Below are 22,541 nucleotides of genomic sequence, written 5' to 3' on the forward strand. Positions count from 1 at the left end.
TAAAATATAGAAAATATGTAAAAAAAAAAAATTGTTTCATTAATTTATAGAAATCTATAAAAACATTGCATTTTGGTGCCATATGACAACAACATGCAACTGTGGAGCTGCAATCTGAAATACATTAAATGAGAGTAAATTAATATCATTCTATAGTCCATATTCATCTTCCAGACATGAAACAAATCATCTGCATAACAGCCAAATATACATACGTTTTAAAAATGCACAGAAATATGCAAATAATTATACTCATAAAAAACATCAACAGTTGTGTCCAGTAGCAGTGTATTAATTTATCCCTTTGTGTCTTTTGTAGATTGCAGTTCCATTGCCAATGATGAATAAACATTTGTGTTATTATCGTTCTATATCAAATCTAAAAATAACATTTAAACTTGCTTTATTAGTGAAAACTAATATTTCATAGAAGACTGACCAAAAGATGTGACAAAAAATTATAGACTACAGAAGTATAGACTGACTTTATCTGAGGCATTAAACCAAATAAAACTACACCGTTTTGCACATAAAGGGAAAGATTTTGATTTTTGTATTATATTTAAGCAAAAATTCAAATAAGTGTATTGTTCCCAAATGGCAACACCATGCAGTAAATGGTTAACATGTTTTAATGTACACTGCATAATACTTTATGCAGTATTATTAATCAACTTTCCTGGTTAAATAGTTAATAGGTAATTCAGTGTGTTTTTATCACCTAATTTATTATTAATGTTTTTTTATCATTTATACATTTACCACTGAGAGCAGTCTGAATACATTTTCATACAAAACTAGATGTTGGGACACAGTGGGGTTACTGAGAACAGTCAAATTACAAATTGTAGAACAGCAATGTACAAAACGCTATAACACTGGTGCATGTAATATTTTGGCCTCTTCAGTTTAAATGTGAACATTCAAAGCCTGTAAAACTCAGCAGCATATCATTGCTGTCGGAACAAAACCTTGTATCTCCTTTTTTGGCATTTTTCAGTTTTTGTCATAATTTGAAAATGCCAGTTACTATTTACATTGTATATATTTCATGACAAATATACCAAAAGAAACGGCCCAGAATTGCTTGGGAAGTTCCACTGACTTACTTTAGAAGTACAATAGTTTTTTTTCCTTCTCCTGTAAAGTTACCATTTTGGAGACACAAAGTTTTGTTCCGATTTCATTTTGTAGCAGTTTTAATCTAAAGTGTAAGGTCTTGAGTCCAACTCCTGAAGGCCTAACCCATGGAAGAGCTCACAAATCAAAACTTAACAATGAAATAAGAGTGTCAATATAATACACACACAGTTTAAATGCAACAAACCTGATGATACTATTAAATAAAAAATATTTTAGAAAACTAGACTACAGACGGTTCCCAGAAATCACTAGGCCTTCTCTGAAAAACTAGAACCCCTGAGGGTTTCTCACAGATGTATAAACCCAGTGAAGTGCACACAAAGCTAGTGCAATACGTGCAGTTTTGGGAGGTCAGTAAGTGGTGACCGGGCCTGTAATTGTTACAGTATCTCACTTTCATGCCCGCTCCCTGTTGAGCCATTGAATTGATCCCTCACATTATTATCAGGCTTATCGTAAAGCCTCTTCAGCAAACGCTTTATTATATAAGCACACATCACCCACTCTGGCCGGATGCTCCACAAAGCTGGAAACAGTTCTAATTCAGCTGGATAGACTGCAATTAGGCCATTTTTTCTACTGTGCTGCTATTGATTCTCCACCAAGAAGATAAAGAAGAAGTATGATTAGAATCCAGTTAATAATGCAGTGATAGTGTCTTGCTGGAGGAACCACAGGTTTCTATATTTAGAGCTTTTAACTCAAGAAAGGAAGTAATTTACTGAGCTTTATTCAGGATTAGCTTGCACTGCTCTGTGGTGTTAATAGCAAAACAACCTGCTTAGCTCAGTGGGCAGCAGGATTAGAGGAAGGTACACAGATTTTTTTACATTAAGGATTGCAAATTAAATACTACCTTTGTATAACAGCTGTTGTTGCTTTTTGCTATTGTTGTCTTCTCACCAACTGTACCACACTCATTAACTGACCGATTATAAACAGAAATCTGGGGCTGTACCACCCTGCCTGATGGGTAGATGCTAAACCCCAAATTGCTACAAATGAATATGTATATGTGGGAGTATGGAAATAATGAGTTTTTGAAACAACTAAAAGTTGACATACTGGAAATCTGTCACTACCTGTCAGATTAATCCTGTTGATGCTGCTATGTGCCCTTTCTGATTTGTTTGCCTTCTGAAATGTTCTCAGGAGCCGTTCACAACCCTTTTCCTGAATTTCCAAGGGGGAAAGTTTGACCATGCTGACCGGACATTCTCCTCCGTCTCTAGAGCCTGGAGGAACTGCCAGAGGGACACGTCTGATGTGAAGGTACACCAGTTACACCTGGTCTAATAATAATAATAATAAGTTACATTTATATCATTTATATAAAAAAAACTACACACAATAGTTGGTCTACAATCGTTGGTGAATAAATCGCATTACAGTTAGTGCCGCCCACATGGTCACAATATATTGTAGATTTATTTCTTTGATACAAAATTTTTGGGAAAGTGAAATAGAAAGTATAGCATAGAAGCTGCAGTAAATATTGCAGTTTAAACATCTGAAATGCATTAGCCTTCACAGCTACACAGAAATAGCATTGCTTTACTCATGTGTACACCTGATAGTCTGCTTAATATTCCTAAATATCATATGGGTGATTCCACGATTTGGGTAACATTTAGCCATTTAGTTTTTGTAAAAACTCTTAAAAAATTTTTTTTTAATCATTTTACAACATTGACTCCAGCAAATATGTAAAAAAGGGGTTATCTTGCATCCATGGTAACAAATTTGTAGCTGACTATTTGCGGCTGACTTCAAGTAATGAAATGAAAGCTAAGGGACTAAAATGTACATTTTTCATAACTCATAATGGGTGACTCATGACAAAAGATGATGTCAAACAGATTTACACATTAATGCAATATTTGCATATTTTAATGGTCATATTTAAAAAAATACTTTAATTAATACCAAAAATACCATCGATTAATATTGGCACCACTGGTAAACCTGAGCTAAACAGGCTGTAAAAACAATGTTTATTGCTGATCCTTTTGATCTTTCATTCAAAATAAAATGTGATGTTTTATTAAATGTCTTTTGTTTAGTTTATGTGCATATTTGTAAATGTAATATCAGTGGGAAAGAAATGGCACCCCTAAACATTTTTGGCCTACAAAGCCAAAAATGGACCAGCCCCTACCTACTTGATGGCAATGGTGAAATCTCGAACTGTACCACGAGCCCTTCGAGCATCGAGTACAGCTTGGCTTGACCCACCATCCTTCAAGGTGCACGGAAGACGTTGAAGAATGTAGTTGTAGTTTATTGTATTGTATTGTTTGATATTGTATTGCATTGAATGGCACAGAGTTCTGCGTTCAACTTTATTGGTAACTAGCAAAGATACTTTCTCTAGATTGACAAAGCACTTAGATTGTAAGTCGCTCTGGATAAGAGCGTCTGCTAAATGCTGTAAATGTAAAAAAAATGTAAAATCTAAAGTTGGTCTACATAGTTCTGCATGATCGTGTGTAAAAATTTTGGCATCATTTTTTCAAATTCTGTGTATTTGTTGATTTTCTAAGAGTAAATAACTTATACAGAGACCACACATCAGCATAATTTAATGCACAGTTACTGTTTATTTGCTGAATTTGAAGGAAAAAAATTAACAAAATATGGCCTATCTAAAAGTTAAGGAACATTTTATATAATATAAAATATTTTATTTATTTCCCAAAATGTTAATTAAATAAATAGAAATTATGCACTAAAACTTGTAAAAAATGACATGTTTGTCTGTAGAGGATGTGTCAAGTTATTTTTGCTTATAAAATCACAAAACATGTAATTTGACCAAATTTTTTACTCACAGTTTCTTCAAATTTCTTCGCACGTGCACATTGAGCCACACAGTTTTGTATTTCCTGTCAATCAGGCATCAGTCAGTGCAGGCCCTGTATTTGCTTTTCATCATTTCTGTTTCTCCAATATGGAGGCCATTACGTGATTAGACGTTTCTGCAGCAAGCGCACTTCCTCCGGGTAACCGGAGCCCACTGGGGCCTGAGCTAGGGCCGTAACCACAGAGACCCAGCAACTTTCTGCTCCTACTGCCCCCATTGCCCCTTCCATAAACACGAACCCCAGCACATGTACGGTCACAACCAATCCTTGTCATGCTACCATGAAAGCGTCAAGCCTTTCTGATCAAAGCCTTTGGCTAATCTCGATTTCGAAGCCCCCTTCCCACCAAAGAACTCCACAAGACCCTCCATACCAGGTAACCTTAACATGAACCTCGGGCCATTTCACCTTCAGTCCGAAACTGAAGCTAGCGCACATAGAAAATGGAAACCCTGGCCGTTAGACTTTTTAACAAGTGTCCAGACCTTTTAAAATATTCATTACGACACATTCAGGCTATGCTGGTGCAGGTCTTACGTTCCTTCATGGTTCCTCTAGCCTGATTGCACTCCTTTTCATAATAAAACATGTGGATCGCATTACCGTCTAACACTTGATTACAAAAGAAGCCAGTCTGAGGTTGTCACTGCGGATCAGTGTAACAGGATTTCTACTGAGGATTGACCTGAATGAACGCGCAAAAGCTTCAAAATCTAAGCTTCATTTGTGGCACTGATCACTTTTTTTTTTTTTTTTTTTTACTTTAGTAATACAGAATTATAAAATAATCTTTGTAATAGATTATGATTCTTGTTATTGTTCAGTCTGCCAGGTTTGTGATATATTAATTAGCATGCTATTTTGGCTAAACTGTTTCTACCTCCTTACCTACCCCCGTTTTACAAAAGGGTGAAAAGCCTTTGGCAGTTTCTTGTGTTTAAGGCTAAAGAGGGCAATAATGGCCTAAAGCCTCTGCTGATCCTGTCCTAGCCATGCCAGTATCCAGCGTCACCTTTGACCTCAGCCCTCTGAGCCCCCTGCTCTAGAAAAGGCCGCTGGAAGTTTCCCCTTAGGGGAATTATAGGGGGCCTAGGATGGGGCCGAGGGGCACACCTCTCCACTGACCCGCAGCAGGACAGGATTTTGGATCACAGGTTTTGCCCTTTGACCAGACCTGCTCACAAGGCCACTGCATATAATAGCTGCTCCACTGCCCCCCGGTACTTATCCCTCCGCCGCTTAAGTGCTCCTGGGTCTGTGCGTCGCCAGCCGAGGGGGTGAATTTACGCGGGTGAAGCACAGGGCGCCTGGTGCCGTCATAAAGCCCCGACCTTTTTGTTTTAAAGACTTGCCGTTTTAAGAGAGCCAGAACAGAAGGGAGGGAAAAGGCATGGGCCATGTTTGTTTGCTTGCCTAATTGGCCACTCTCACTCCTGTGAAGCTAGGAACAGGGGTCGTTCAAACACATAAACCTAATCAGCCAGATTTGTTGGTGGTGTTTTGCTACTGATTGTTTGCTGTGCCAATGGGAACAGACTCGGCAGGTTTTATGAAAGTAGGTTTATGAAAAATACATCTACAAAGCAGACTGTAGTGACTAATTTTGATCCATATGTTCTCTGAGCACAAATCTAAAGAAACTTTGTAAATCAGTCAAATGATATAGCCAAAAAATTAGGTTTTCTTCACATATTTTATCATCAAATTCAGTCCTTTAATTATATTGGATTACTTATTTTAAATAAAGCAATATAAAATCCTAATTTGATTGGGAATGAAAGTGTAACCATTCTTCATAATCAAAAATATAGCTGTTAGATGTTCATCCAAGCATAAATATTACAAAATTTCATCACTTTAGAATTAAAATCTAGTCATTGGACATGAGTTAGATTAATACATTGTTTACATAATTTAATTCTTCCAGTTACTGCTTGAGTACCTTAAACTCTCCAGGCTCTCAGCAGGAACTTTCTGATTGTTCTAATTTATAAGAAAAACAAACAATTTCTATTGTAGTAAATATTACACTCATTTTCCACACCACAAAACAATTCTGTGCAAAAGTCAAAAACCAAACTTCATTTAACAGAAAACTACACAGAAGCCTCAACAACTAAATATACTATCATTTTTTTATTTAGCAGGTCCTGTCTTTACCCTGAAACTCTTTACCAGCTTCCATTCTTTTCTGGAGGCCCGCTTTCAGTTATTCAAAGAATTCTTTTTCCACACCTCCAAAGTTCAGTCTTGAAATATCTAGTTTCAGTGTTTTAGATCAAATGTTCTTGTTTATTTTGTTTTCTCATTAAGGGCTTATTGACAGACACACATCCTTTCAGACCCATAATGTTGAGTTCAAAGAATGGACAAAAACACAGATCTGAAGCAAGAGAGGAGTTTGATTTTCACCTCTCTATTAAAGATGAAAACTTTAAGTACAGTTTATATGATGTGACAGTTTTGCTGGTCTACTGGGTTTTGTAGGTGGTTGTTAAGAGTCCTATTTTCTGTAGCTTTTTGTTTAGCTTTTTTCTAGGTTTTAATCAGTTTTTAATGTACAAGTGTTGGAAACTCCTGTTTTTTCACCTATTTTCCACTGACTTTCTCCTACCTTTTACAAGTGGATTATCTTAAATCTAATCTCATCAGAAATATCTGAAAAAATAACTAAGTAAATAACTCAATAATATACTGTTTTGACTGGAGAGCAAACAATAGATTACAGCTGGCAGTTGCATTTGATACATATTGGGCTTAACATTAAATCTCTGTGCTGATTTTATTGTGAATTTATTACACGTTTCAATAACTGTCAGATATGCTCTTTGTTTAGAGAGAAGATAATCAGGTGAATAACAGATCACCTGTTTTGTTTAAAACTCTTCATAAACAGTATGGGCGGTGCAAGATGTAGAGTGGCATTATTTCTATGACTGTAGTCTTGAACTGGTTTAACACAAATGATCTGTCTCTCTGTCCATCTGTCTGTTTGTCAATCTTATTAGCAATGTTAGTAGACTTTTTAGTAGTTTAAAAACCTAAATATAGGTTTAACTGCTAAATAAATATGTTATCTCTCTCTCTGTTCCCTGTTTATGTAGGAGTTGATTCCTGAGTTTTTCTACCTGCCGGAGATGTTTGTTAACTCTAATAACTATAACCTGGGGGTGATGGATGATGGGACAGTGGTGTCTGATGTGGAACTGCCACCCTGGGCCAAGAGTCCGGAGGAGTTCATCCGCATCAACAGACTGGTAAAGCACACTTTTATAATTTATTTAATAAAATACAACTAGGAAACATAACTGAGAAAAATAAATAACAAAGGGTCTCATTCAGAATACTTTCCCTCTAGCAATGAAGCATAGAATGATCTTAAACAGGTAGTGTGCTTTAGTGTTGTGGTGTTGTAACTTCAACTATAACACTGTAACAACACTACTTTTTTAGGTAAAATAAACTAACTGGTCATTTCTCTTATCAGTTATTATCGATTTGCAAACATTTAAATCTACTCTGAATGCCTGGGTTTAGTTTATTATTTATTGTTAACAGAACTGAGAAACAAAATAAGCAGTTATCTTAAGAGTTCAGTTAACTACCACTGATCTAAAAAACCAGGACTGAAAAGTGGATTAAAGGTCTGGGTATGAAGAACTCTACACCATACCAAACTACACTACACCATATTATGCAACAGTGTACTACCTTATACTGCAACTGCAAAAATGTTTTATTATATATTATATTATATTTTATTTATGAAAATATTACAAAGACAGCATATCAAATTGATACTGAGAAATGTTATTGTTTTTTGAAAAATATATGAACATTTTGAATGTGAGGACAACACGTTTCAAAAAAGTTGGGACAGGAGTAACAACAGACTGGTAAAGTTCTGTAATGCTAAAAATTAACCTGGTGGTTGATACACAGGTAACATAATTGGGTATAAAAATAGCATCCCAGAGAGACTGAGACTTTTAGAAGTAAAGATGAGGAGGGGTTCATCACTCTGTGAAAGCCTGCATGGTTAAATAGTGCAATAATTCAAGAATAACATTTCATTACATAAAATAGCAAAGAACTGCTTTTCATCATCTACAGTACATATGTAAAATGATCAAATTGTAAGTTGCTCTGGATAAGAGCGTCAGCCAAATGCCATGAATGTAAATGTAAATGTAATATCATTAAAAGATTCAGAGAATCTGAAGAAATCTCTGTATGTAAGGGTCAAGTCCAAAAAACCTAATTTTAGCAGGCCATGATCTTTGGGCCGTCAGTTGGCCGTCCATTTGGAAATCAGGGACACTGTGTCTTCCAGGCTAAAGATTACTCCGCTTATTATCAGCGCACACTTCAAAAGCCAGTATTATATGATATAGGGGTGCATTAATGCACATAGCATGGGTAACTTGTACATCTGTGAAGGCACCATTAATGCTAAGCGATATATACGTGCTTTGGCAATATATGCTGCCATCCAGATTGTCTTTTTCAAGGAAGGCCTTGATTATTTTAGCAACACAATGCTAAACTACATTCTGCGTGTAACAGCAGTGCTCCATATTAAGAGTCCAGGTGCTAAATTGACCTGCCTGCAGTATAGACCTTATGACATGAAAGACACAACAAAGGAGACCTCGAACTGTTGAGCAGCTGAAATCCTATGTAATGCAAGAAATTGATGCATTCCATTTTCAAAACTATAGCATTTGGTCTCCTCAGTTCCCAAGCACTTAAAGAGTTTGTTAAAAGAAGAGGTGGTGAAACACAGTAGTAAACATGCTCCCAAACTTTCCAACTTTTTTGGAAAATGTTGGCATCATTCTGCATAGCATACCAACTTTGTTGGAAATGGGGTTGTATACCACTCTATACTACCCTGTACTATACCACACTATACAACACCATACTGTACTATTCTGCTAATTGTGGTATACTGTTTTGACATATAAAATATGATAGTGTGCAGATTTGAACACAGCCATAGTGACACTCTTTAGTGAAATGTCATTAGGCAATCCTGTGTCCTGTAATCAGTTAGATTCATCCTGTATTTTTCATTCAGCACTGAATCTGGGAAAACAGGAAAAGCCAATTGATATTCATGTTTCTTCTTTTAAAGATGTGTGTAGAAGCTTTATGCTGCATTTATTTTCCTGTTAACATAGTCAGACTTTGTGCCTGTGTGTGTGTGTGTGTGTGTGTGTGTGAGGCTGTGCATGTGTGTTTGTGTGTGCACATGTTTGTGTGTGTGACCTGTTTCATGCTGTAATTAGGGAGCTGATATGAGTGTGACTCCCTCATTAATCACCTCCACTTCCGTTTGTCACATGGACACAAAACCCCCAAAAACACTCAGCGTGCAGGTCTTCTGAAGGAAGGAGAGGAGAAAGAAGGAGAAGAGAGGAAATGAGGAAAGAGGAAAGGATAGGAGAAAAGAGGAGAGGAGAAAGGTGGAATGGAAAGCTGGAAAATAGATAACAGAGAGGAGAGCAGAAAGAGGAGTGGAAAGCAGAGGAGGAGAAAGGAGGAGTGGAGAAATAAGGAGAAGAGTGGAAATTGGAGATTAGAGGAGAGGTGTAGGAAAGAGGAGAAGAGTATGAAGAAGAGGAGAGGACTATTAAGCTGTATAGTGTATCCTGTATACTATACTCTTGCACTGTATAGCGTTCACTATGTACTGTACTTGTATGCGATATTGTGATCCCTATATGAGATACTCCTGTTCTGTGTAGTGGCTCGTACACTTACGTAGTGTACTTCATATTCTGTACTGTAATGCTGTATAGTGTACTCTGTATGATACAGTGCTCTCCACTGATACTGGCACCCATGCTAAACATGAACAAATAGGGCTGTAAAAAAATCCTTTACTGCTCATACTTTTGATTGTATATTTAAAATAGTATAAAAAGATATGTGCGTTATTTGAAGTACACTGTTTGAAATCAAAATTGTATGATGAAATTAATATTATTCTCAAATTTCTATGTGCCACAATTGTTTAACCCATTCATTTAATACTTCACAATGATAACAGCTATGAGTCTCTTCCTATAATGCTTAATGAGACAACGGAACACATGGCACATGAGCTGAGACTATTCCTCTATACTGAACCTCTAGAGATACTTCTTATTCCAATGTTTATAGACTGTCCTCTTTGTTTTTATGGAGTTTAGGTCAGGGGACTGGGATGGCTATGGTTGAATCAATAAAACCTTGATTCTGTGGTTAGTGAACCATTTTCTTGTTGATTTTGAAGTATACTTTGAATCATTGTCCTACTGTAAGATCCAACCGGAGCCCATTTTAAGCTTCCTGGCTGACAGTCAGGTTTTGAATCAATCTGCTTATGCTTGACTGAGTTCATGATACTATCATGTATCTGAACATGTACTTGAGGGCCTTTGAAAGAAAAACAGCCCCACATTATCACAGATCCACCACCATACTTCATTAGTGATGTGATACTTTGTTTTGCATGGATATCTTTGTGTCTACGCTAACCAAAGAACACAAATCCACTGATAAGTTTCTGTAAAGTCTGGCAAATTGTAGATGCTTGAGTTCTTGAGTTTACTGGTCCTTGACAGCAATTTGTGGTTATGTAGGTGGCATGTGATAGTAGCTTGCAGAGGAGGACGAAGTACACAAATCATGTGCTTGAGTTAAAGTAGAGATACCCAAGGTAAAATACTACTCCAGTAAAAGTAGAAATCCTTACTCTAGACCTCAACTTGAGTAAAATTACAAAAGTATTTGCCTTCAAATGTACTTAAGTATCAAAAGTAGAAGTACTAAAAGATTAATTATGGCTCTGATGTCCTGTTATCATTTTTATAACAAGACTCGCTTCATGAACTCATTTTAGGTGAAAATCCTCCGGTGCCTCTCTGGGTAAACCAGTCTTTTAATAGAATGTCATTAATTAGTGACTCTGACATCTATTAAAATGATCGTAAGCGCAAAACACTGAAGGTAAGCGGTTTCCATCAGGGAGAACCGAGTGGCTCTGAAATCACTTTTTACACACAAGCAAAGTTTCAGTTTAAGATTACTTTGTAACTTAGTTACAAGTTGAATAAAATCTTGCTTTAAATGCAGGATCACAAATGAGTTTTCCTTTACTGTATTGATCTGTAGGTCTCTGCTCATAAACTAACCAAAACTTTAAACAAAAATGTACTATAAAATGAAAGTGTTTGTGTAAATAGAACACAATATAGAATTATGTACACATATGCAGCCGTGACTGGCATGTTTCTTTTTTTCTGAATTCATACAAAGTTAGGTTACTTCCATCATTTAGTTAGACGTATATGCTCCCAAATTTTTACGCTGTTGCACTGACATTGAACAGTGTGCTTGCAATGGGTCGGTATGACCAACAGGTCAAAACAAGCTCAGAACAAAGTGACCACTGTGCCCTGATTGGTGTTCTTGCTTTGCACTTATTTTGTTTTGACATGTTATGTTTTTATACACACATAAACCAAAAGGAATGACAGATTTCTCAAAGTGTAGTGGAGGAAAAAGTAAGATATTTGACCTGAAATGTAGTTAGAATGTAGTTAAAAGTCTGTAATAAGTACAGATACTCAAAAAATACTTAAGTGCAGTAACTAATTACATTCACTTAGTTACTGTCCACCACTGGTAGCCTGGGAGACATTTTGACTGCAAGACCTAATTTCTGCAGTTCCCAGACATGCATTCTTGTCCTGGCAGTTTCTTAACCTCGTCAGTTATGTTTAACTTCTTAATTATTGCCTTGATAGTGGAAGTGTGCATTTCACTTTTTTCTTTTAGCCATTTCCTGATTTGTGCAGCTCAACAATGTTGTGATGCCTGTCACTACTGTATTATCTGGTCTTTCTCATAGTGATGAATGTGGAATTTGGCCTGTGTGTTGCCTCCTATTTAAACCTACGTAAACATAAAAAATCTCCTTCACTTAAGATTTCACTCAAGAGTATCTAGGAATGCGAAAAATTAGGGTACATTCATAAGATTTAGGGTTTTTCTTTCAATCATTGTCCTGTAAATAAAGGTTAGTTGTCATTTATGTCTTGAATGAAAGATCAAAAGAATAAGCAATGAATCATGCTTTTTATAACCTGTTTTGCTGTTTGCCAGAAGTGCCAATTTTGTGAAGGGAACTGCATACTCATATGTTGTGTATTGTACTCTAAATACTGTACTTAAATGCTGCAGTGTGCACTATACTGTATATCACACAATTATGTATTCTCTATATGCTTCATGCTTACACTGTATACTCTTTAATACTATACTCTTACTCTGTATAGTGTACACTGTGTACTATGCTTTCAAATTGTTCTATTCTCTTATGCTATATATTATGTATCAGTCCTGTGATATGTTTGCATGTGTATATTGAGATGACTGATAGTTAGCATTAGCAGTTGGCAGCTGTGCTACAGATTTCTACTTGGCTCATACAAATGGCTAATGGAGCGATACACTCTGCAGCTCATCTACTGATAATGACCACACACCCTCCTGTTAATGTCCTGTAGATGATTAACAGCTAATTAAACTACAATCTGGACAGGAACGCTAAGAGGCTGCTTGTAAAATTTACTGCCCTCTCCAAAACACTGCGGGTGCTCCGTCTGCTGGGGGGGGTTGGGGGTCATTTTGCAAGTGCAGATCAGATTTATTCAGGCTCTTTTCTCTCTCTGCTCTCAATCTCTTTCCTTTCTCTTTGTCTTCCCACTCTCGCTCTCTCTAGTTTTCTTCTCACACATATACTCATTTTTTTCCTCACTCTCACTCTCTCTCTCTCTCTCTCTCTCTCTCTTTCTTTCTCTCTCTCTCTCTCTGTCTGTCTGTCTGACAGTAGACAGTATGACAGTGCTGATTGTTGTTTTTAGCTGTGGGTCTATCAGGAGGTTAAGAACATGATCTCTCTCTCTCCAGATAACAAGAAGTCTCTGGCCACCGTCGTGCTGAACATAACATTCCAGAATATATGACTAATTCTGTGATCTGGATATGATTACAGTAATAACAGGTGGCTGACTTCAGATCAGCTTACTCTTGCCTGTACCCTGTCCACATGCATTATGGGAAAACAGGCCAGGCTGATCCCAAAGCAGCTGAAAAACTGGCAAGTCCAAACATAACAATTTTCATAATTTTACGCCATATGAAGAAAAACTCCAGCTGCTCTTTACATTGAGTGAACATTTCATAATGATTTGACCAAAAGAACGTATCTGAAAGTATTTGGAACAACCTCTAATCTCATTGCATTAATGTACAAAAACATCCATTACATTAAATGAACACACAATTTTCCTAACATATGTACATATGTAATATATGTACGCATGTTTACTAACATACATTAAAGTTTGGAACACATATTCCTAATGTATTAAAGTTTTTTCCCCAAAAAACATACATCATTGTTAAACAGTACTGTAGAAATAGTGTGTGTGTATATATATATATATATCTAAGTCCCAAGTATTATTGCCATTGATTCAGAATTACTCTTTAATTTGCTGCAGGTTATCTTTGTTGTAGTAATATATATATATTTTTTTAAAAGGAAATATCCTACAAGGCATTTGAAATGTATAACTCATGTCTTACAGGGACTACCACAAAGTAATCATACCACTGGAGAGGACACCATTTAATTTACAAATAAATCAAATATGAATGTAGATGACATAATGTATAGAATAGATTACTTATAGATAGTATGCTGCACCTAGTGTAGTATATGATATAGAATAAAATTCTATACAATATACGGTATAGTATATAAAGATTACAGTGTATAGAGAGTGGTGGTTGGAATCAATATTTTCAACAATGGAAAAACAAACTGGTTGCAGATAAATGTATAAACGCTTGTAATTTGAACAACTTCACAGGTTTCAGATATTCAGTAGGACACTACTGTAAATAAAAATGTCAAAATGTTAGATGTACAAAATGCTAAACAGTGCTGAAGGAAATTCTAAAATGACAGAGAAGGCTTTAGAACATCAAGAATAAAGTGCTAATAAAATTAACTTCCAGAATTACTCAACTCCTGAATCATTGAATGACTTCTTGTTCACAAAATTTTGAAAAAATTTTCTTGTAGTATTCAGAATAGAGTCATATATAAAGATTAGGTTTTATTGTTTGACCAGCTGTTACAAGTCCACTTTTTCGATGGAGTGATCACTCAGACACTCTTGTTGTGCTGATGGACGAGTGTCACTTTATTCTGAGTGAAAGCGCATTCTGTTTCAGCCCTTAAACTCTTCAGCTCAAAGCGCTGACAGCTGCCTGCTCTCTGAGTGGCCGCTGACCCAGGTTCAGTCCCTCATGCTCAGCCTGGCTGGGTGGGAACTGGACAATCACGTCATAGCAGAGCAAACAGAGGTGAAAAAGTGTCATCTGTTTGGACAAAATAGGACAGAAAGGTCCTGAACCAACACTTTCACTGAAGGGCACTGTACAAGGACCATGTTAGTGGCATTACAAGGGTCATTATATACAGTATACAAGCCTGACTTTTCAAAATGGCTCACACATTTCTTGCATTTAATGTCTTTCCATGAAGTTCACTTACAATACTTACTTGTGTTGTTTTATGTACCCAAAACAGTCACTGGAGTAAGCCATGTGATGTGCATTATTACTCCAAAATTAGCCCACTAGAAAGTAACCCCCAGCAATAAGAGAACAAACATATTTTTATACTGTATATAGCTTATTATATTCTTTTTCCCCTTTAAATTTGTGTGTATTTTCTTAGGAAATATAATGTAGCCTTATAAGAATATATTAGAAACTCAATTTGAAACCTCCCATCTGTTATTGTATATTGTTTTGGCCATTGCACCTTCAATCCCCCACTCCATCACCCCCAACCCCCCCTCAAGTCAGGAAGTTTGGGCAGCCCTGGTTTTATTGCCAAGCAACTACGAATGGCTAAATCAGGGCAAGAACATTCAGTCATTGTTGAATATTGCAAGCATTTCTTAAGAATAATGAAAATATAACAGCAGAGTTCAATGCAGAAACCTTCAACAAATACGTAGCTTTAGCTTATTGAAATCATAATGCTAATTTCTCATTTCCTGTGTTTTGTTACTCTACTCTTTATGTCTTCACAGTGAATCTTTCATTTAGTTCTTCTAAGCCTATCACTTAATATTAATGGTGGAGCGGTTTAGCCTGTTAGCTATCTTTTAGCCTATTTTGCATGGTAGCTTTTAACATGGCTGTTAATAATATAAGTTGGCAGCTGCTAAGTTTAAACAAAAATGGGTTCTTAATTGAAAAGTAAAAGAAGAACAATGTATTTTACTGAGAAAGAATAGTGTTCCCAGATTATTGTCCGGCACCATAAATGGAGAGTCTAGTTCTCCAGCTCTGCCCAGGAATGTTGCTGTTTTTGTGAATATTCATCTGAAATCAGAACATCTGAACTTTTTGGACTGTTGCCTGATGATTCTGAGGTTTGGGAAAATGATGAATGCTGCACTTTAGTAGAGGCAGTTTGAGATGGAGTTTTTGTGTATAGTTGTTTTTATCATGTTCATTATTTTAGACATTTTTTGAATCAGACAGTAGAGTCTCAAATGGAGTTTGAGTAGCGAGCGGTTCTGGTTTTCCAATGTTTTGGTTTTGCTAAGCCTGTGGGAGTGTTTGAATCATTGCTGTTTGATCTAAGAACACCAAGGCTTGCACAGTTTCATAACCACTGTCCTGCCTGTTTATAAACGCACTCAGGTGTTAAATTGGAATTTGGAAACTGGTGGAATTTTTCACAGTGGGTGGTGAAGGAGCTTGTCAATTAATAGGCATTAATTTAAATAGTAAGCTCAGCTATCGAAAGTAACTTGGCTAATATCTCACCAAACTATATATATATATATATATATATATATATATATATATATATTATAAATAAAAATAATATATATTTTATAATATATATATTTTTTCTTCATTTAAACCTGGGAATAGAATGTTTCTAAATTGTGAATAATGTAAAACTAAGAAAAGTTATGACAAAGAAGAAATATTACAGATTCTGAATATTTCTAGATCACTGTTCAGTTATAAGAAGACTTGTGACATCTTGATCTGTTCAACAGAGGTTTTTACACATCGAGTAGAGATCGCACAGCTTTAGTGCAAGGCTGTCATTAAAGCTAAAGTGGGAACACCCATAAATACTAAGACATTTTGAAATGCCTTAATAGTTCTAGTAAAATATATGTTTCCCCATGAAACATGGGAACGTGATTTTGTCTGTGAAAAATTATTGACCCTTAATATTTCAGTAGAAATGCAATTTTTTCCATGATTATGCTTTAATTATTCCTGTCAAAAAATGATTGTCCCTTAATGTTTCCAAAGAATTTAATTTTATCTTTAAAACACGATTGGGGTTGGACCTTAAATTTTCTCTGTAAAGCATGACTGACTCTTAACTTTTCAAAGAAACATGACTGGCCCTTCATTGTTCATATGAAGCGTAATAGCCCTTCCAATGAAATTTGATTGGCCCATTATACATAAATATGAGTGGTTCATGATTGGTCCTTAATTTTTCTTGTGAAACGTGATTGGTCCTTAATTATTCCATAATTGGCCCTTAATTTTTTTTCTGTGAAAAATAATTTGCCTTTAATATTTCAAATGAAGCCTGAGTGGCTCTTTATTTTTCCTGTAAAACATGATTGACCTTTAACTTTTCATGTGATCTTCTTGTTTTTGTAATAAAGTGAATGTGGTTAATGGTTCTGTCCAGTCATGCTGCTGGCATAATCAGAAAGCTAAATAATCAATTTCAGATTTTTCTCCTTCCGCTACCTTTCTGGATCCTTCCAGCCCACTTTAACCCTGGATTGCAGCCTGTGTGAAGACATTTTCATGAATATTTGGTGTTCTGAGTGCACTGCTCCATCAGTTTCCCATAGTCATAGACCACCAACCACATGAAGGTTGGAGGTCATGAAAGTTTACATTCTGCTCTCATGTTGTACTGCCTGTGTTTGTACTGAATCTGTTACGACTTTGTGTTAATGTGTGTCTCACTCGCATTACTCAGTTTTCTCAGTTTTCTCACATTTGCCAGCATCGCTGCTCCACTGGGACGTGCTAATGCACTGCTGTCATCACTGAAGCTAATGTTGGTCACATTTAGTAGCCTACATGCTAGGCTCAGCAGTGTTGCTTAGAGAACCATAGGTTTGGAATAAACTGTCCTGTTTGGGGGATACAGAGTCGCACTTCACATGCAATCCAGCCTCTTTTGTCTAGTGAAGTAGAGCAGAATTTTTAGCCACACTAGCAGCTGCCATCTTCTGTACTATTGTCCACATTTATAGATCTGAGAGTAAAAGCTATAAGGATGTCAGTTTACAGAATTTTCCCCTCACCCCACTTATAAATTGGACAGAAGTGTAACTATAAAATGATCTATGGCATAGTTAAGAACCCATGCTAAGTTGTCTTGCCGTGATGATGTGATGGTAGAATTCCTGCTGCCTCTTTAGCTCAGTAATGATCCTTGTGAGTCTGTTCAGCATCATCCTGAGTGCAGCGTGAGAGATCTTCTGTCTGTGTGGGTGGATCTGCATACTGTATTTACGATCACTCTTCTCCTCGTGCTGGATGAGGTAATGGGAAAGGAAGGATAGCATTTGATTCACCCATTTCAAATCAGTGCTGTTTAGTTCATTTCCATTCATATAAGTCCCATTCAATTCAGTTCCATTCGGTTCAGGTCCATTCAACTCAGTGTGGTTCAGTTCAGTGTAATTGAGGTCAGCTCAGGAGTGCAAGGGACCCACTGAAAGGACACAAGACATGGAAGAGGAACCCATCCTCCTCTGGGCCAGAGAGTTAGCAATTAAAAGAGAGTTGAGAGGAGAGGTGTATTTTTATCTGTGGAGGGGTGCACAAGGCATCTTAGCCTTGAGTCTCCCCTTCACACTCACTCACTCACTCGCTCACTCAGGCATGCCATGTGAATAAAAGGAGAAATTAATTTTCAGCATGGGTGCAAACAGCCCCCACCTTCATACCTCTCTCCCTCTCTTTCTCTCTCCCTTCCTTGCTCTATCCCTGTCTGCATTTCCCTTCATGAGGATGATAAGTAGAGGAGATCCATCATGAAAGGCAGTGACCCCAGTCCTCCTCCTCCACTCTCACCTGAGAGCATCTTAATTCAATGCCGTTCCCTCTCAAACTTTTCAAACTCACTTCTCTCAGGGTCACCTCACACACGCCTGAGCCTGAGCACACTCTGAGGGGAAGGCATCACTTCCACTGAGACCTTTCTAAATCCAGCTTTTTTGACTGCTATGGAAACAGTGCAGGTCTACTCTCACTGCCCAACTCTCATAATCCAGATTATAGAAAAATATTCATAACGTGCTGATTGTTAAACATCCACCTGAAATACTAAACATACACCTGAAATAGTAAATATAGCTGTGCTGTAAGGTATGTTCATTACTAGTTTAGTCCATTACTAGTTTAGTTAGTAGGACTAGGCTTAACACACAGTCTACTGTACTCCATGTGTATGTGTGTGGGTGTGTGTGGGTGAGTATGTGTGTGCGTCAATGAGGATTTAAGGAGGATCAGAGTAGAAGTTAATTACTACACTCATCCATTCTAATCACTCTGATGTGGTCACCCTCACACACTCTGTGTGCATTGTTGTGTGTGTGTGTGTGTGTGTGTGTGTGATGGTGGTGTGGTCAAGGAGCAGCTGTCTAAACAGTTCTGAGATCTACAGGCCCTACAGGTGCACAACTGCAGTATGTCTGTGAGGGGTATTGGTGGGAGAGCTGTGGGGACTAGTTATGTTAAGATGTCTCTGAAAAGTATCGTTTGATTGAAGGTATGCAACTAATTAGGTGTGAATGACATGAACTTAAACAATTATCTTTATATTCATGTTTCTTAATCTTCACACGTCAACTACAATGATATATATTTTTAATATTAATAATACGAATACCTTAAAAGTACCTAAATGTTTTATTCATAATAAAAATGTTTTTATTATCATTATTATATCTTGGTATATTATGCTAACATATTTGATATATGAATACTTATTACAACATAATATTGCAATTAATAATGATACTTTGATTATGCTGAAACACTTCAATAAAAACTTTGTTGCATTATTATCATTGTTATTATTTAGAGCAATATTTTCTTATCAATCTTCTTAAAAATCTGAATGATTGATTATATCATACTGCCCTGATGTGACAAATTGGGAAAATTAGCTAGATTTGGTTGAATCTGCATGAATTTGTGATCACATTCCAGGATTTTTTAGATCGGTCTATCCCTAAACTCCCTAAAATCAGAACTGCACAACTGAGTGAAATTCTTTTCAATGTTATTTTGGTAAAGTGGGTTTATTTTTCTTTTTTAAACTGTGTTTTTGATTGGCTGGTAGAAACTCTGTCAGTACAGGCCTGTTAAATCTGCATATCATTTCTGTGAAAATGACCTTAATGAGGAGTCAAACATGTGTGCAGTGTCTCAGTGCAGTCTGACATCTGTCACTGTAATCTCTCTTAATCAACCCCTCCCCCAACCACTGCAACTGTCACTCAGAGCGGCACTGAGCCTGGTCTCCTCGTGCTGACCGCTGGATTGATTTGTTAAGTGGTACTTTAAGACAGCTCCGCTCTAAGACCTTAAAATGTTTTTAAGGAGCTGCTAAAGGCTGTAAAAGAGCTGAGCTGAATCCTCCTCATAAAAACACTCACATCTGAAAGGATTGTTACACCAACTGAAGGGGTGTGTGTTCAGCATCTTGACGTTAGCGGCATTCCTAAAACTTCTAAGCTGATCTACCTCTGGATGTTCGTGTGTGTGTGCGCGCATGCGTGTGTGTAGGTGTGCATGTGTGTGTGTTGTTAGCTTCAACTGTGTTTTGTCTTAGGTACAGTCACTAGTATCATCAATCAATCAATCAACCTTTATTTTGACTCGGAAGTACATTGAGGGCAACCCTTATTTTCAGTGTAGCCGAGCATTTACAAAAACAGGGATTGACATGACAAAGAAAATAATAACTACATTTAATCATTTTAAATTAAAAGAAAATTTAAAATAACAGTGAATAAAAGGTAAAAATAGATAAAAATAAAACTTGAATGTTTAAATGATAAGAGATTAAGATCAAAAGAAGATAAGAGATTAGTAAGGTAATAATACAATAATACAAATTAAAAAGTAATGATACAAAACTATTAAAAATAAAATGAGAGAAAATAAATAAATAAACAAGTAAAAAAGAAATAAAGCACTAAGGAGAACTAAAACAAAAAATAAAAGTTAAGAATAAATAAGATTAAGTAAAACAGATACAGGCTATTTGAAGGTGGTTTGATATCAAAAGTTTAAAATGACTGAGTGACACCACCAGAGTTTTAGTGTTTACATTTAAATGTAAACAAGTCAGTGGTCTGCATTTTTGTGTCCGGTCGCATTATTTTACAATATCTCTGTTAAAGGAAATACATTTTTTAAATAAAATTCCTAAATAAAAAGTCTAAAATTCCAGTATTTCCAAATAATTAAATAAAATAAATGAATTTAAAAAGCAGTGTTGGTCTAAAAAAAAAAAAATCATAAATGTAACGTTATGTTAGGAATCATTAAAATCATAACATGGGTACTCAAAACCTTTTGTCTGTAAATTCTGATTTCCTCAAATTTGACGTGGTGCAACCAACAACATAGGACATGCTTGTAATATTTTTCCCAGGATGACATTTGATGTCTTTAAAATATTTGGGAAAACCTTTTTTCTAACTTACTGAATATATACATACATACATAAAGAAAGAAAGGAAAGCATATCAACAATGTCTTTTTCTGCTTCTTTTGAACACAGCAGTAGCTCTTTAGTATAAATTTCATGATGAATGGACCAGTGAAAATACTTTAAATTGAAAGCTTTTTATATTAATTTCCATTGAACATTAAAAACATTTTGCCTTTTTCCTGTAAACTTACCTATTTGGAGATATACTTTGTCTTTTGGACAAACTGGGACAATGATTTGCTGACAGAAACATTAAAGCTTCTGCTAAATTCCACTGGCAAAAGCATCCCACCCACCCCCCACACATGCGCACACAGAATCTTCATAATGCATATGAGTCTCAGTGGAGTGCTGTGCTGTCTTAATTGGCTCATCATCAATAAAGCCGTTCAGATCCTCTTTAATGAGCAGAAGCCATAAAGTCTATTGTGTACTAACACATTAATGTAGGGCCGATTATACATGTTCAGCAGCAACAGCAAAGCAGGGAACATTCAGCTGTTCTGTTTATTTAAACCTGCTCCCTGTGGCTCACTAAAACAGTCTGAAGGTGCTTTTACATAAGATTTGCATCTTTATGTCAAGTCATATTTTGTGTACAAGAAATGTATTAACATTCCATAGAAATACATTAAACAGTAGAACCAAGTAATGGTCAAGGTTTTTTGTGATGCGCATCTATGCAGAAAGTTCATTAGCTTCAACTTTTGCTAGCTTAGTTAACATCATAGCTTACATTTAAAGCTAATTTAAGCATATGTTCAACCAACCTGACCAGCATAAACCAACTTAGCAAGATCACCTTGCTAGGTAACCATGGATGCCATAACCTAAACTCCCAGCTACTGTAGCAAAGCTGAAGTTACTCTTAAAGATTTGCTAGCATTGCTAGATAGTTAATGTGTAGCATGGCAAAGGTTAAGAAGGAACTCTGGGTTATGTTTTTACCCTATCACCCCAATGTCCATGATGTATTTACCTTCTCAAAATAGGGAACTTTATGATGTTATAGATATAACCAGTTACTGTGTTGACAAATCTAAATCAAATCTAATTGAAAAGAAAAGAAGTGGTTCATAATACTGTTGACTGTGTGAGCAGCCATGTTGATTAGAAGCCATTCACTAAGCTCAGAGTTGACAACACCTTCCTGACCTTCTAAGTAGAAGTTCTCTGTTAAAGGAATGTTTTCTTTGATTTTTCATAGCCGGAGTTGGGGAATTCTGAATTTTCCTAACTGTCATGTAGATGAGTTTAGTGGGACTTCTGGCATTCTTTGTTTTCCACAATCCGTTTCAAATCTGGCTTGTATTCACTTGTTGCTACTCGAAGCAGTTCTTTGACAAGTCTATAAGTAAGAACAGAGTGATGCTTTGATTTCAAATCTTTCAGGGTGGAAAATACTGATTTACAAACATAGGTTGAGCCGAACATTGACAGGAGCTTCAGTGCAGCTTGTTTTACATTGGGATACGTCTCCACAGGCATGATTTTCCAAAATTCCAGGGTTACCTCACTCAGAACAGACCTGAGTCTGTCATCTTCAAAAAGTTTAATCATCTCCATTTGAGATGTAGCTTCATCTGTCACCAGTGGGGGTTCAAAAAGTTTGAATCAGCAGCAAAAGGGTTAACAAGGAATGTAATTTGTGGCCTTTTCAGCTG

At 36.4% G+C, this 22,541-nt stretch overlaps 1 protein-coding gene across 2 annotated transcripts in view; it reads left to right on the forward strand.

The window, feature by feature from the left end:
• Positions 1-22,541, forward strand: part of lrba (LPS responsive beige-like anchor protein) — a 350,478-nt gene that overhangs the window by 284,591 nt on the left and 43,346 nt on the right. For both annotated transcript variants that reach the window (XM_037532971.1, XM_037532972.1), the window contains 2 exons: positions 2,296-2,415; positions 7,112-7,264. In XM_037532971.1, the coding sequence (XP_037388868.1) occupies positions 2,296-2,415; positions 7,112-7,264 (273 nt within the window). The remainder of the gene's footprint in view (positions 1-2,295; positions 2,416-7,111; positions 7,265-22,541) is intronic.

This window comes from Pygocentrus nattereri, chromosome 22 (genome assembly GCF_015220715.1).
Source record: "Pygocentrus nattereri isolate fPygNat1 chromosome 22, fPygNat1.pri, whole genome shotgun sequence".
In the NCBI taxonomy this organism is placed as follows: domain Eukaryota; kingdom Metazoa; phylum Chordata; class Actinopteri; order Characiformes; family Serrasalmidae; genus Pygocentrus; species Pygocentrus nattereri.